This window comes from Falco rusticolus, chromosome 1 (assembly GCF_015220075.1).
Source record: "Falco rusticolus isolate bFalRus1 chromosome 1, bFalRus1.pri, whole genome shotgun sequence".
In the NCBI taxonomy this organism is placed as follows: Eukaryota; Metazoa; Chordata; class Aves; order Falconiformes; family Falconidae; genus Falco; species Falco rusticolus.
Genome location: NC_051187.1, coordinates 81,578,752 through 81,591,211, shown reverse-complemented (window position 1 = coordinate 81,591,211; position 12,460 = coordinate 81,578,752). Strand labels below are relative to the sequence as shown.

The following is a 12,460-nucleotide window of genomic DNA, read 5'->3' as shown; positions in this document are numbered from 1 at the left end:
GCCAGTATAAACATGTGTTTTTAAAACAATGAGTGATGAAATCAATGGTTTAACAAAACAAACACACAAAAACCACCAAACCAACAATCCACAGAATTAACGTGGATTTCTTTGGTAATCCTAGAGTCCTAGAAGGATCCTGGTATTTTTGAGTCCACATTTGATGGGAGTTAAGCGTAAACGATAGATGCGTTAGAAGACTATAGGTGTAAGACAGAACTTATCATCGTTCCAGTAGTTAGAAAGAAATAGGTAGGAAATAAAAATCCTGTGTTTTGTTCTAAGGGCCAGTTTGGACAGAATGTTTCAATGAGGGAGAGCAAGGGGAAAGGCTAGTGGTGTTTCATATACAAACCGACAGTTGAAACAATTTCCCTACTACATCTTATGGATCTTACTTAAAACATTCTATTTTATGGAAGTTACGGTTTTGGTCCTCTAATGATTACCTAGATCAACAGAATTATAGAGTGCACACTTGTTTGGCAGTACCTTTAATATGTTAACTAGGAGTTCTGTGCATAAATGACTTCTTAAAATTGCTTTAAGTAAAATTACTTTTAAATCTGTGAGAGTTTGTCAGATCATAATACCACTAATCAATTGATTTTCATTAATCCAAGGGAAGAAGCATCCTCTATAACCAATGAAGACAACTTTCTCCAGCTTGTTGTCCTATCTTTTGGGACTTTAAGGGAAACATATTTAATGTTCTGGCAAAATCATCTTGTTTTGTATATCCTTTGAACAAGCTTGTGTAGCTGTGGCTGGAATTATTCCAACTGGACACTTAGTAGCCTCTACTTTTTTGTCCCACCGCCTAGGCCCTTAATCATAGACTTTTCTTAATGATTAGTAATAGTTTGTTTTTATTATGGATCTGTTGTAGGCTGTGTCACATCTTCTCAAGGATTGCCTTAAGGTCAGAACAAAAGCTTCATCCTGGAACACCGGGAACATTCTGACCTTAGATGGGTCAGGTGATAGAGCAAACATATATGCAGTTGGGTGGCAGAAACAGTGCTTTTTGCATTAGTTAAGGCAAGATAAGTGTGTGTATTTATTTTTGTCCCCATCTGTATAGGTTCTCTGCCTCAGTTCTGCTTGTTGATTTGGAGCATTTTGAACTCAGACAAAGACTACTTATGTCCAGGATTCCTTCCTTTTCTGTGGATTTGCCTCTGAATCTTTTTACCTCTTCATGTGAATTCTTCTCTTTGCTGTTGTTTTCAGCTGCAGACTCACAGATGATCCAACTGTTTCTGCTGCCCAACTCCTCTCTCCCATCTTAATATTCCTGATGGATTTCAAGAGATTCCAAAAGCCATCACCTACAGTCCTCTTTTAGCTTTTGTGTAATTCTGCTTTCTAATTGCTTGTCTGAAGAACACCAGGGCTGCATTGTGAGCTGCATTTCTTCCGTCCCTCACCCAAAGATGTTCCTGGTTTAATGGGAGCTATTAAGTCTGTGTTCATGGAGACACGCAACTTCATAATCTCAGCTAAGATTTAGTACTTATACATAAACCACTTCACCATTGAAGCTGGCAGTTTCTGCTAGAGAGAAGGGATGGAGAAATAATTCTTCTCTCAGACAACTGCTGTCAAAATCCAGTTTAGCCCTTCATTGAGTGTTGGACTTCTACAAGATATTTCTCAAGTTTACCTGAAACACAGTTCTGTTAACATGTAATTTCAGGTTAACGGTGACAAACCTATTCATAAAACAGTAAAAATTACTTACTATCATCATCCAGATAAAAGTTCTCAGGCCAGTGTGATCATTTTGCCATGGGGGAGTTCCACAATACAGGCTACAAGAAAAGGTGGTGGTGGAGTCCCTCCTTCTCCAGTTCTTGATTTGGATGAGCAGGGAACTGAGGAGAAGACAAGTGGGCCAAGGTGGTACAGAGCAAAGCATAAACCCTGGTGTCTATGTCATGGTAAAATCACTGCTGAGCAATTTTGATATAATGTGTTTTGAATTCGATGCTGTTACTCAGTGTATTGTCTGTCACTGATTTTCTTTAAAAGCCTGTTTTATACACTAAACAATATACTAAAGCCACAAAATGGTTTGGGGTTGGAAGGGATGTTTAAAGACCATCTAGTTCCAACCCCCTGCCATGGGCAGGGACACTTTCCACTAGACGAGGTTGCTCCAAGCCCCATCCAGCCTGGCCTTGAACACTGCCAGGGATGGGGCATCCACAGCTGCTCTGGGCAGCCTGGGCCAGTGTCTTGCCACCTTCAACAGTGAAGAATTTCTTGCTATTATCTAATCTAAACCTACCTTCTTTCAGTTCAAAGCCATTCCCCCTTGTCATGTCTTTACATGCCCCTGTAAAAACTCCCTCTCCAGCTTTCCTTAGGCCCCCTTTAGGTATGGGAAAGCTGCTGCAAGGTCTCCCTGGATTATTTCTCTTAGTTGCCTCAAAGTGTAGCTTGCACAGTTGGTAGTATGAACTTATTTCTAAGATATGTAAACATTGCCATGTCTCTTGACCAAAATGCAGGTCATGGATGCAAAGGAGAAGGGGTGCTAGCAGAAGAGAGGATTATATCTTTGCCTGTATAGATAACAAATATATTTTCAAAGGGTCTTCACTTCTTACATGACTCTTTCTCAGCATTACTTTTAGGGTTCATATGCATTCTTGACCTGTGGGTTTAGTTCTATGGAAAAAAAAATGTTTACATACTATTCTCTGTATTTTTAGGTAATGCACAGCAGTACAATATATATTAAAGAATTTTGTCCTTAAATGCATAGCTTACCTAAGCTTTCTCGACCCTGGGGTTGTGCCAGCTCTTCAAATTAAAACCTTTTTACAAAACTCTGTAAACATTATATATTACAAAGAGGTATCAGTAGAATTAGCCTGACTTGTAAAAAGGTTTGGGGGGGGGGGGGGGGGGGGGGGGAAAAAAAAAAAAACCCGCAACATTTCTGGCTTACTGATGTTAATGGCTCAGACTATAGAGCAAACACTCAACAATACTAATGTTGCTTCACAAGTATTCTAGAAAACTAAATGCAAGGAATAGCCCTACCAGGATTTATGTACCTTAATTAGAACATTTGGTAGATGACAGAAGGAAGTTGAATATTGTTATGCCAGCTATTTTAAGTAATACTTGATTTAAGTCATATTTCTAGTAAAGTAGTGTTAAAAGATACTTTCTAAACAAGTACATTCACGCTATGCATTAGCATGTATACTTGTATTTTGTGCTGGATTCAGTCTAGTGAGTTTGCACAATGTACCACTCCCAGGCTTCCCCCCCCTGCCCGGCACAATTAGATTGAAAACAACTTATAGTTGTGTTGGTTTTCTAACAGGATCTCTTGGACCCTGCTCGATGGAGAATGCTGATCCAGCAGTTTAGATATGATAACTACAGACTACATCAGCTGGGAAACAATTCTGTTTTTACTATAACACTCCAGGCAGGCCTTTCAGCTATAAAAACACCGTATCCTTTAATGCAGATACTACTGTCGAATGCAAAACGACATTGTGGGTTTTTTATTCTGTGGATGCTTTTCAGAGAGCTCAAAGAGGATATGAGACACTTGCATACTTTTGCTCATGAGTTGTTTAAATGGAGTATGAATTGCTGTCCGTTACATGAAGGGGGGACTATAATAAATGGCATGATGTTAGAAAAATATTAAGGTGAGATCTACAGTGTGTTTGCATACTAAGCTATCTTTCCATGTGTCTTCAGTTAGTGAATATATCTGCAAAAATCGGTGAACTGGGTCAGAATTACCATTTTTTAAGCACTTGGACACAAATGTACCTTCTCTGTTTTTATGTGAATATTCAAATATATCCTGCATGTTTTGAAACTTAATTGGATTAGCTACACACTATGGTGATTAGAGGAGGACTGGTGCTACTAAAGGTTTCTACATCAGAAACTTTACCTGGAGAGGGTGCCAGATTCTTGTGGCTCACTCTTGTTCCTTGAAACAAGCACTTGATTCTTAGATGTGCACTTTAAACTTGAATTAAATGGTCTTGTATGTTCTGTAACCTAGCACTACCTTTTTTCCAATATATGTCATTAACTAATTGTTGTTGCGCTCTGCGGTGGCTGTTCCTTAACTTGCTGTTAAACAGACAGTGTTATAAAGAGGATGGGAGCTCAAAAAACCCAGACTGCCCTGTGTGTAGCAAATCCCTGAACAAGCTGGCTCAGCCTCTGCCTATGGCACATTGTGCCAACTCCCGACTAGTCTGCAAGATTTCGGGGGATGTAATGAACGAAAATAATCCTCCTATGATGTTACCAAATGGATATGTCTATGGATACAATGTGAGTGTTGAAATAAATGACTTGCTGAACTTAAAATAGCAGTGGTTGTAATAAATTTATCAAAAAAGAGCTTATAAATTCAATCAGAAAGAAGTATCTTCTGTATTATCAGAAGATAAACAATTTCTTGTAATTGCTGAAGGACTGTATATTTATGTGATTAATTGGTCTTTAAAGGAGCTACTACCTGATTTAGTAGGTGAATTTATAATGTGAAATCAAATTACGTAGGAACTGTTTCCTTCTGGAGAACAATAATGTAGAATAAGTAACTTGTGGGCAAAGATATTTTGATTTCAGATTATAATTTTCTTAAGTCTATTTACTAAATAGTTAAATAATACTTTTGAGTTATTATTGTGAATATTATCTTTTGATTTCACTCTTTTTCAGTCTCTGCTTTCTATTCGTCAAGATGACAAAGTAATTTGCCCAAGAACCAAAGAAGTCTTCAACTTCTCACAAGCTGAGAAAGTCTACATCATGTAGGTTCATAAAACACATGATGAAGTGCCGCTGGAATTTTGACACAGTGTATATTGGCATACCCTGTAAAGGGGGGGGCCTTAATGTGTGGCAAAGAAGCAAAACCTGCCACCCTGGGGATCAGACCTGTCGGTGGCATTATTGTTTCTTGCGACCAAAGATCAATGAGCAACAATAAACACTCTTTAAAAAAAAGAGAGGAATTTATGACTTAAGTTTGTACTTGAATAAAAACAAAAATAAAATTTTGATTGTTAAGGTTTTGTAATGTAAGGTCAAAAATTGGACTCTTCTCAAAAGTACTCTCATCTTCTAAAGGATAACTTTCTTCAAAGATGGACACTTGCACTGGGGGAAAAGTTACAACAGATTTGAAATTAAATCCATTTTTCTTCCCTCTTTTTCAAATTGTCCAAGACCCTTTTGTTATCAAAGATTTCAGTACTACCAATATGTTCTCCTTTAAGCTCCTCTTTGCCTTCTTTATGATCCTCTCGTGAAGTAATCCTGAACATGAATTCTGTAACTTATTTCCATGGGAAGATATTGATGTCTTTGACACGAGACTGGCTTCTCTGGAGGATCAACTAGGGACTGGTTTGAAGGAGTATGAAGTCTTTTTCCAAACCCAAATATTTTAAGGAGGTTGCATAAGTGTCAAGAGGAACCGAGAACATTTCAGGCAAAATCCAATGCTTGTTTAAATGTTCTTTTTCCAGTCTACCATAGTGTTAAAGTCCTTCTAAAGTTATTAGTTATGTGCATAGGGTTCAATATGAAATCATTAGTGCTACTGCCTTATTTCTTGCTTTGAGAATGTACTCACATGAAAATGAGCTGGTATTCTTAAGTGTTGGGCGAAGTTTCTGAAGATGCCTTGCAGGATGATTACATAATTTTAGGGTCTAAATAGTATTCATTACTGAAACTAATAGTCAATTTTAACAACTACAGAACACATCCTTATGACTTTTCAAAAGAATTAAACCATTGTAGTTTAAACAAAACCATATGTAGAGGTTTGTATTTAGCGCTTATTTTTGCATGTTGATGTTGATTAGCTAATAAAAGATTGTAAATGTAAAACATGTTAATAAAAATTGTTTTCCATTTCTTGATTATAAAAATCAGAAAGCTGCTTTGTATTTAAGTGCTAAAAAAATTAACTTTTATCAGGGTGTCTTTTAAAAGGAGTACAGCTTCCCCGTGTTGTGTTTCACTGTTCTGCAAGATTTAAAAAAAAAAAAAAGTCACCAAACAATGAAAAAAAACACCACCACAGCACAACCATAAATATTGTTAAGGCTCCCACATCAGAGCATCTCAGTCAAATAACTGGTTTTGGTTTAAACTTTCCATATGTGAACAGTACAGTCCATTCTACAATCCTGAAGCTTTTTTTCAGTTGCTTCCTAGCAGACTGCCTAATATCCTAGGGTGTTTCTTCTAGTACTGTTTTGTGGGAGATGTTAAGTGTGAGGTTTTGATGTATGACTGAGTGCTTTAAAGAATGCTAACAACTTCTGTTCATGCTCAATACTTAAAATCACAGTTCTATAAACTGATTGTATTGGCCATTCTGAAACCGTAAATACAGTGGCATTTCCAGGGAGGTGTGTCTGAAAAGGTTCCCTTTTCAGTATGCATATGTTGTTGGTGCTTCAGAACCGGTATATGTGGAACACTGAGCAGTGCCAGCTTGGCAGAGACCGGTGTTCCTGCCCTTACTGCTGGAAGAGTCTGTTTCCCTCCACATTTTTTTGAAGTAGCAGGCTTAGCAATTCCTTCGAACAAAAGCAATAAGCCAAGAGCAGGTGGAGGCAGATAACGAGAGAACTTGCAGCAGTAGCTGCTGTAATTGGCTATCAGTTAAGCAGTAACTGATTTTTTCTTTCTCATGGGGCAAGAGTTGAAGCATCATCAGCTCACAAGGAGAGAGGATGTTGCTGCTGGGGAGCAGCATTGCTGAAGCCCAAGTGGAACAACATCAGTTTTTCTTCACTGCATCATAGCGGAAGTGCAAGGATAACTTTGAGGATGGCAACCTCACTTTTTCCTACTTCACAGAATGCATAAAAGGCTAAAGCAGGGAGGAAGGGGTAGATTTCTTATCTGGCCCTGAGGAAATGTGTGGTAACTGCACAAGAATTGTAGGGCATGGAAATTGTTGCTTTTTGCTTCTGTAAGTACTAGTTAGCGCTGTGCTTTCCTCAGATTTCAGCCCTTTTTGCTTTCTGTAGTCTAAGCAGAGTGGTGGAGAAATTCACGCTCCCCAAAAAACTAGTTTGGGAAGGGAGGGGAGGAGAGCAGCTGTGCTACAACCAAAGGGCATCTGTTTATGGAAGGGGTAATTTTAGAGGGCTGCGTGCCAACATGAGGTCTGAGCCTCTGATGGTGTATTATAAAGGAAGATGTTCCAGAAGGAGGGTAGGGGAGCTTCAGCTGTTCATTAACTGTGATGGCTCACTCCCGAAATCTGCAATCCCAACAACCTATTCTGACTCTGGTGGGACCTGGTTGATACAGGCAGTTGCAGCCTCCTGGCTGACCCCAGTCGACTGCGTCCAGTACATGCACCCATAGCCTGGCTTTTGCTCGCAGGCTCGCCCTGGCATGGCGTTAGAAGCCTTCCAGCTTCACAAGGGTCAGAAACGATGGCAGGGATGGATTGTTTTGGTGCAGCTTGGAGTTCTGGTTTGCATTCCCCGACTACTTTCTTTAGCTTTGAGCTCAGAATCCCACAGAGGCATCACGTCGTAGTTCGTTATCATGGGTGGTTCAGACATCAAGCCAGGAGCGGTATGTGGCTCGTAGTAAGCTTCCTGCCCGTAAACGCTGTTTTAGTAACTGTTCTCTCACTGCATTGATTCCTGCCTGTGGGGGTGCTGAGAAGAGGACTTCACAAGTATGGTGGAGGTGGGGCAGGTTATGGAGGCTTTCCTCAGCAGTTCAGAGTTTGGGTAAAGATGTTGTTAAACCTGTCTCATTCTAGCAACATCTTGCGTAGCAGTAAGATTGTAAAACATAGGGTGGGAAAGCAGTTACACAGCCTGACTGTAACCAGATGTCAAAACTTCCAACAAGTACAGCCGTAACGTGCTCCATAGAATCCAAGCCTTTTCTGCCGGGTGTATGCATGTTACCAGCAATGCCTGTGTTTCATATCAATCAAAAAGTGGCCATCAGCTAGTTTAGATGAGATTTCTAGTCTTTTTATGGATAACCCACATCATCTAAATGCCTGGCAGTGTGCCGAGGTGGAAGTCAAAAGACAGTATTTATTTCCTGAAGGGTACAAGTTACTGCTTGTACAACGAAGGACATCTTTTTGAAATGGAAAAGGTTGATTAGTAAAGTGAAGACTATCTCTTCTCAAGATCTGGCTGGCTGGAAATGAGCAATATCATTTACCATGATGGTTTTTTTCAGTCTTGCCAAGCAATTTGACGGAATTGGACTTGAGGCTTTGGATTTTTGTTATGGTGTTCCTGTTGGAAGGCAACGGTTTGTCCCAGTTGTGGTCAGGATGGGTTTTTCTGATTTCCACAGTTACATGGAGGCTGAGAACTGCCTTTAACCTTTCCTTCTATTTGTCGTGGTGCAAACCCCTGGGCTAAACGCTGCAGATTCTCCAGTATTGCGAAAGGAGAGAGATGTACTGCTAACTTCTCCTGTTGGTAACTGTTCACAATGCTGTGGGTTTCTTCAATACCTGTTTCAGGTTGAAGCGTTCCATTACCTACAAGATGAGAAGGGTTCAAGATGCTGAGGTCAGAACATATTGTAGGTGGGAAGCAGTGAAGCTGATACCATGCTCAGGCAAAATATTTTGCAGGAAGCTTTGAAGACTGAGAGGCTGGTGTGGTTTGGGTTTTTTTTAATATAAGCCTGTCCTTTCCTCCTCATTAATAAGATTACTTCTTGGAGAAAATGATGATTTGGGAGAGGAAGCATGAGAAAATTATGTACAGCTGGTTATCTGCCAAAAGGAAGCCTTTGAATGTGCTTAATAGACCACTAATCAGAAGAAAAGTGGTGCTTTTTTTTTTTCTTTCTTCTTTCTTTTTTTTTTTTTCTCTTCGGGTAGCCTGAGCAGAGTGTGTTGGGAGACACGCCAAACACTTTTATCCAAGCATGCTTTGAGACCTGTGGCTAAACTGATCTTGTGCACTGGGTGTCTCTGTAGCACGTTACAGAGGTCACTGGATATACCAAAAGGAGTATTTAAATCTCTTCTCTCCTCGTTTTCCATGCTCCGTAATGAGGTACCAAGATTCTGCTCAGCACGTTGTTAATTCCTGCTGTGTCCTGGAGTCTGCGGCACAGTTCACACTGTCCCAGCGGCAGGCTCGCGGGCCTTCGGGCTTCCCAGTTTCAGTCCTGTACTCCTCAGGCCAGATTTTTTGGTTGTATTCTCCAGCACACTCCACCTTGAGGCTTCTTTTTTTGTTTTGTTTTGGTTTGTTGACCCAGCGGTGAAGAGTGATTCTTCTATGGTGTGACTTTCTGGCATTTGGTACAAATAATTTGCGTCTTTAAAGGCAAACCCAGGCGGTAGTGACAGCGTGCTGTGCCAGCTGCCTAGCTCCATGCCTTCTGAATCAGTGCACCAAATAAACCCTGATCAACGAGAGGGTTGATCAAGTCTGATCTTCACCTGATCCTTGAACAAATACACTGCAAGTAGTTTCTTCTGGGCACTGAATGCTGTAATAACTATTTCTTTCTATTTGATGAGGAGGGGCACCTGCAGGTTAGATATTCACCAGGACCTCCCCTGCCATTATACTTTTGCAAAGATTCAGTGTCTGGTTGGTTTTGCAATATGCACCAACCATGCTGATAGGCATTAAATTAAAACAAATTTAATTTATTCATTTATTTTAAAGAGTTGGCCCTGTTACCTAAGCTTTGAGAAATTTTCAGCAGCTCAATTTTCTCCTTGTTTTAGGAAGGGATCTAGGATGGGCAGAGGTGGACAGCAGAAGTTCTTCTTGCGTCTGTACTAATGTATCTTCTTGTAGCCATGTAGGTTCTGTAAGTAGCATGAAGTATCTGTGGCACACAGGGGAAGAAATTTACAGCCGACAAGAGGGAGCAAGAAGCTATAGCCCAGTTACTGCTGGGTGTGAGGGCTGAAGAGTTTTGGCACAACAGCTATAGAGCCCACACAAAGTAGTTCTGCATTATAGTTGCCTTTCGGGAGAAGTTCACCACGTATCTGAGCTAGTCATTGAAAAAAACTCAAGATATCTAGTCCTGATTTCAGTTTGAACTGAAGTTCTAAGACCCTGTAAACAGAAATTCTTCAACAATGAAACGAGTCCTTATCATTGCTAGCTAGCAACCAGTTAATTTCACTGAGGAGCTCAGTTTTGAATAAGATATTTCAGACTCTGACACAAAATCCTGCTATTTGCCCATGTTACAATTATCAGAGGTCTGTATTGTAAGCCAGAGGAAATCAGCTGTAGGATAATTATCACTGCAAGAACAACAATAGGAAATAGCAGAACAAAAAGAAATAGAAAAGTCTGCTGAGTGAAAAAAACTGTTTTGACTTATTAAAAATGAGAGTGAGTGTCAGTTAAGAAATGCTATCAGCCAGCTATCTTTCAAAGAGAGAAAAAAAACTGCAGAAGTTTTTAGAAGTGCAAGTAAGAAGAAAAAATCAACACGAAACTCCTGTGTGGTAGATTGATTACAGACTTGATTACAAAAGTAAACCCAGCACCTTGCTGCTTGCTCCTAATAAAGATGACCATGTTCAGCGTTGGTGGGTGGGGTGGAGGAGGTACACTGAGAAAAGCAGAAATAACAGCAACATGGAAGTGAAAAAAAGTGTGCACAAGTTGCAGAAAGCAAGCGATCGCTCTCCTGGAATTGTTACTTGTTCAGATCTAGTGGAGAGAAGCTGTTCCAGCATCCAGCCTGGGGGTGGTATCACATGAATGGAAAGCCTCTGATTTTTAAGTCACTGATTTTTAAGGAAAGGGGGGGAAAAAAAAGTCATCCTGAAGGGCAACTGTAAGTGAACGTGAAATGGAGATGTTTACTGAGGATAACTATGCCGTACCACCCTGACGACCACTGCTGTTAAGATGAATCTTCTCAAACAAAATCCTGCTGCAGTGCAGTATCACGTGATGACATTAGGTAACAACTGGAGAAGATGGGAGTTAGCCTGGGGATCTGGCTGGGGCAGATAGGATAACAGGTAATGTGAAGGGCAGGCAACTGGTGGGGCTCTGGCACTGGTTGTCATTACTGACATTCCACAATAAGCAGGAATGTGCTGGTGGGACAAAACCAGCAGCAGCCTCAGCCCAGAGGATGTGGCAATATGACGCAAGAGTTAAAACAGGTAGCCTTGAGGAGTGGACTAACCAATAAACAAGATGGTTTTACCGCTGGAATTCATTCAGCTGTTAATTAGGACCTCAATGGAAAGAGTCCTCTTTATACACCATGATTGTGGAGGGCTTTGAGCCTCCAATGTGTTGAACCTTAGAAACAGCGAGATGCAGCCCTGACATGGTGCTACCATCGGGCTGCAGGAGCAAGGGCTGCAAAGGGGTCTGGCGCTGCTTTGCTGGAAGCTGGAGTACAGTCCTGCTTGCTCATGGCCGTACGCCCTACACTGAAGCTGGAGCAAGGGAAGCGCTGAGCTGGTCAGTGGAGTGACCAGAAATCCCTTCCCAGCCCAGCTGGCTCAGGATACATTTCCTTTATTCCCAAATTAATGAAAAAAAATAAAGCTGGTTAAGTGGGGGATAACAGCCGGGGGCTTGGGACCTACATCTGTACCTACTCCTATTTCCTATCCCATAAGATTAACTTTTATGTTGCGCTTTTCTTAAGGAAATAGTTTTATCTACCCCACAGAGCAGAGGAACAGATTTTCCCAGGGAGCTCATCTGAATTCCCAGCCAGGACTTTTTCCTGACAGAGCCAGAGGGAAGAAAGAGGAGAGAACGATGATAAAGTCTATTCACTTCAGGACAAAAAGATCATTAACTAACTTAAATATTTTGTTCCCCACACATGGAGATTAAGCAGGATCATATAGACAAATTCCCCAAAAGGAAACAAACAGATAATAAAATCAGAAGACAATTTCCTTTTCCTTTGTAAAGCACAGCAAGACAAACTGCCCAGAAAAGCCAAGACCAGAGCTGTGGGAAGTTCTTCATGATGCACGTGCGTACCCCATATGGAGATGTCTCCTTTGTTTAAAGTAGCAGCTTTACGGACTCAAACCGTAGACGTAGCTTATTAAATATTGAAGCAGGTAAGGGGGGAACTGGTCTTAGGAAAGCTCAGGTCACCCTGGATGCAGTCATTAGGGAAAACATTGTGTAGAGCTCTATGTTACTTCTTGCCAGGTAGACGTCATCCTGGCACTGTGCCGTAATGCCCACCTAACTCCTCAGCGGGAACCAGGCCTGCTCGCCCAGCTCTGTCCCCTGTTGACAGAATGGCTGTGCAGGAGGGTGAAAACCCAACAGGAAGGTTTTGAACCACCATATGCTTGTTGCTGCCCCTCCTCGTTTTGGAAGACTGGGTGGTTCCTCAGTATAAGCTGTTCTGCTGAGTGCTGTAGGAGAAGAGGCTGTTTCTCCATGAAGACCGTGCCGTGATTTTCTAT

The 12,460-nt window shown here is 41.0% G+C and overlaps 1 protein-coding gene across 5 annotated transcripts in view; it reads left to right on the top strand.

The window, feature by feature from the left end:
- The window catches only part of MAEA (macrophage erythroblast attacher, E3 ubiquitin ligase), a 54,325-nt gene extending 48,386 nt beyond the window's left edge, over positions 1-5,939 (top strand). For all 5 annotated transcript variants that reach the window (XM_037386949.1, XM_037386969.1, XM_037386962.1 and 2 more), the window contains 3 exons: positions 3,344-3,477; positions 4,131-4,326; positions 4,720-5,939. In XM_037386949.1, coding sequence (XP_037242846.1) covers positions 3,344-3,477; positions 4,131-4,326; positions 4,720-4,815 — 426 coding nt within the window. In that variant the 3' untranslated portion in view covers positions 4,816-5,939. The remainder of the gene's footprint in view (positions 1-3,343; positions 3,478-4,130; positions 4,327-4,719) is intronic.
- Positions 5,940-12,460: the final 6,521 nt, after the last annotated feature.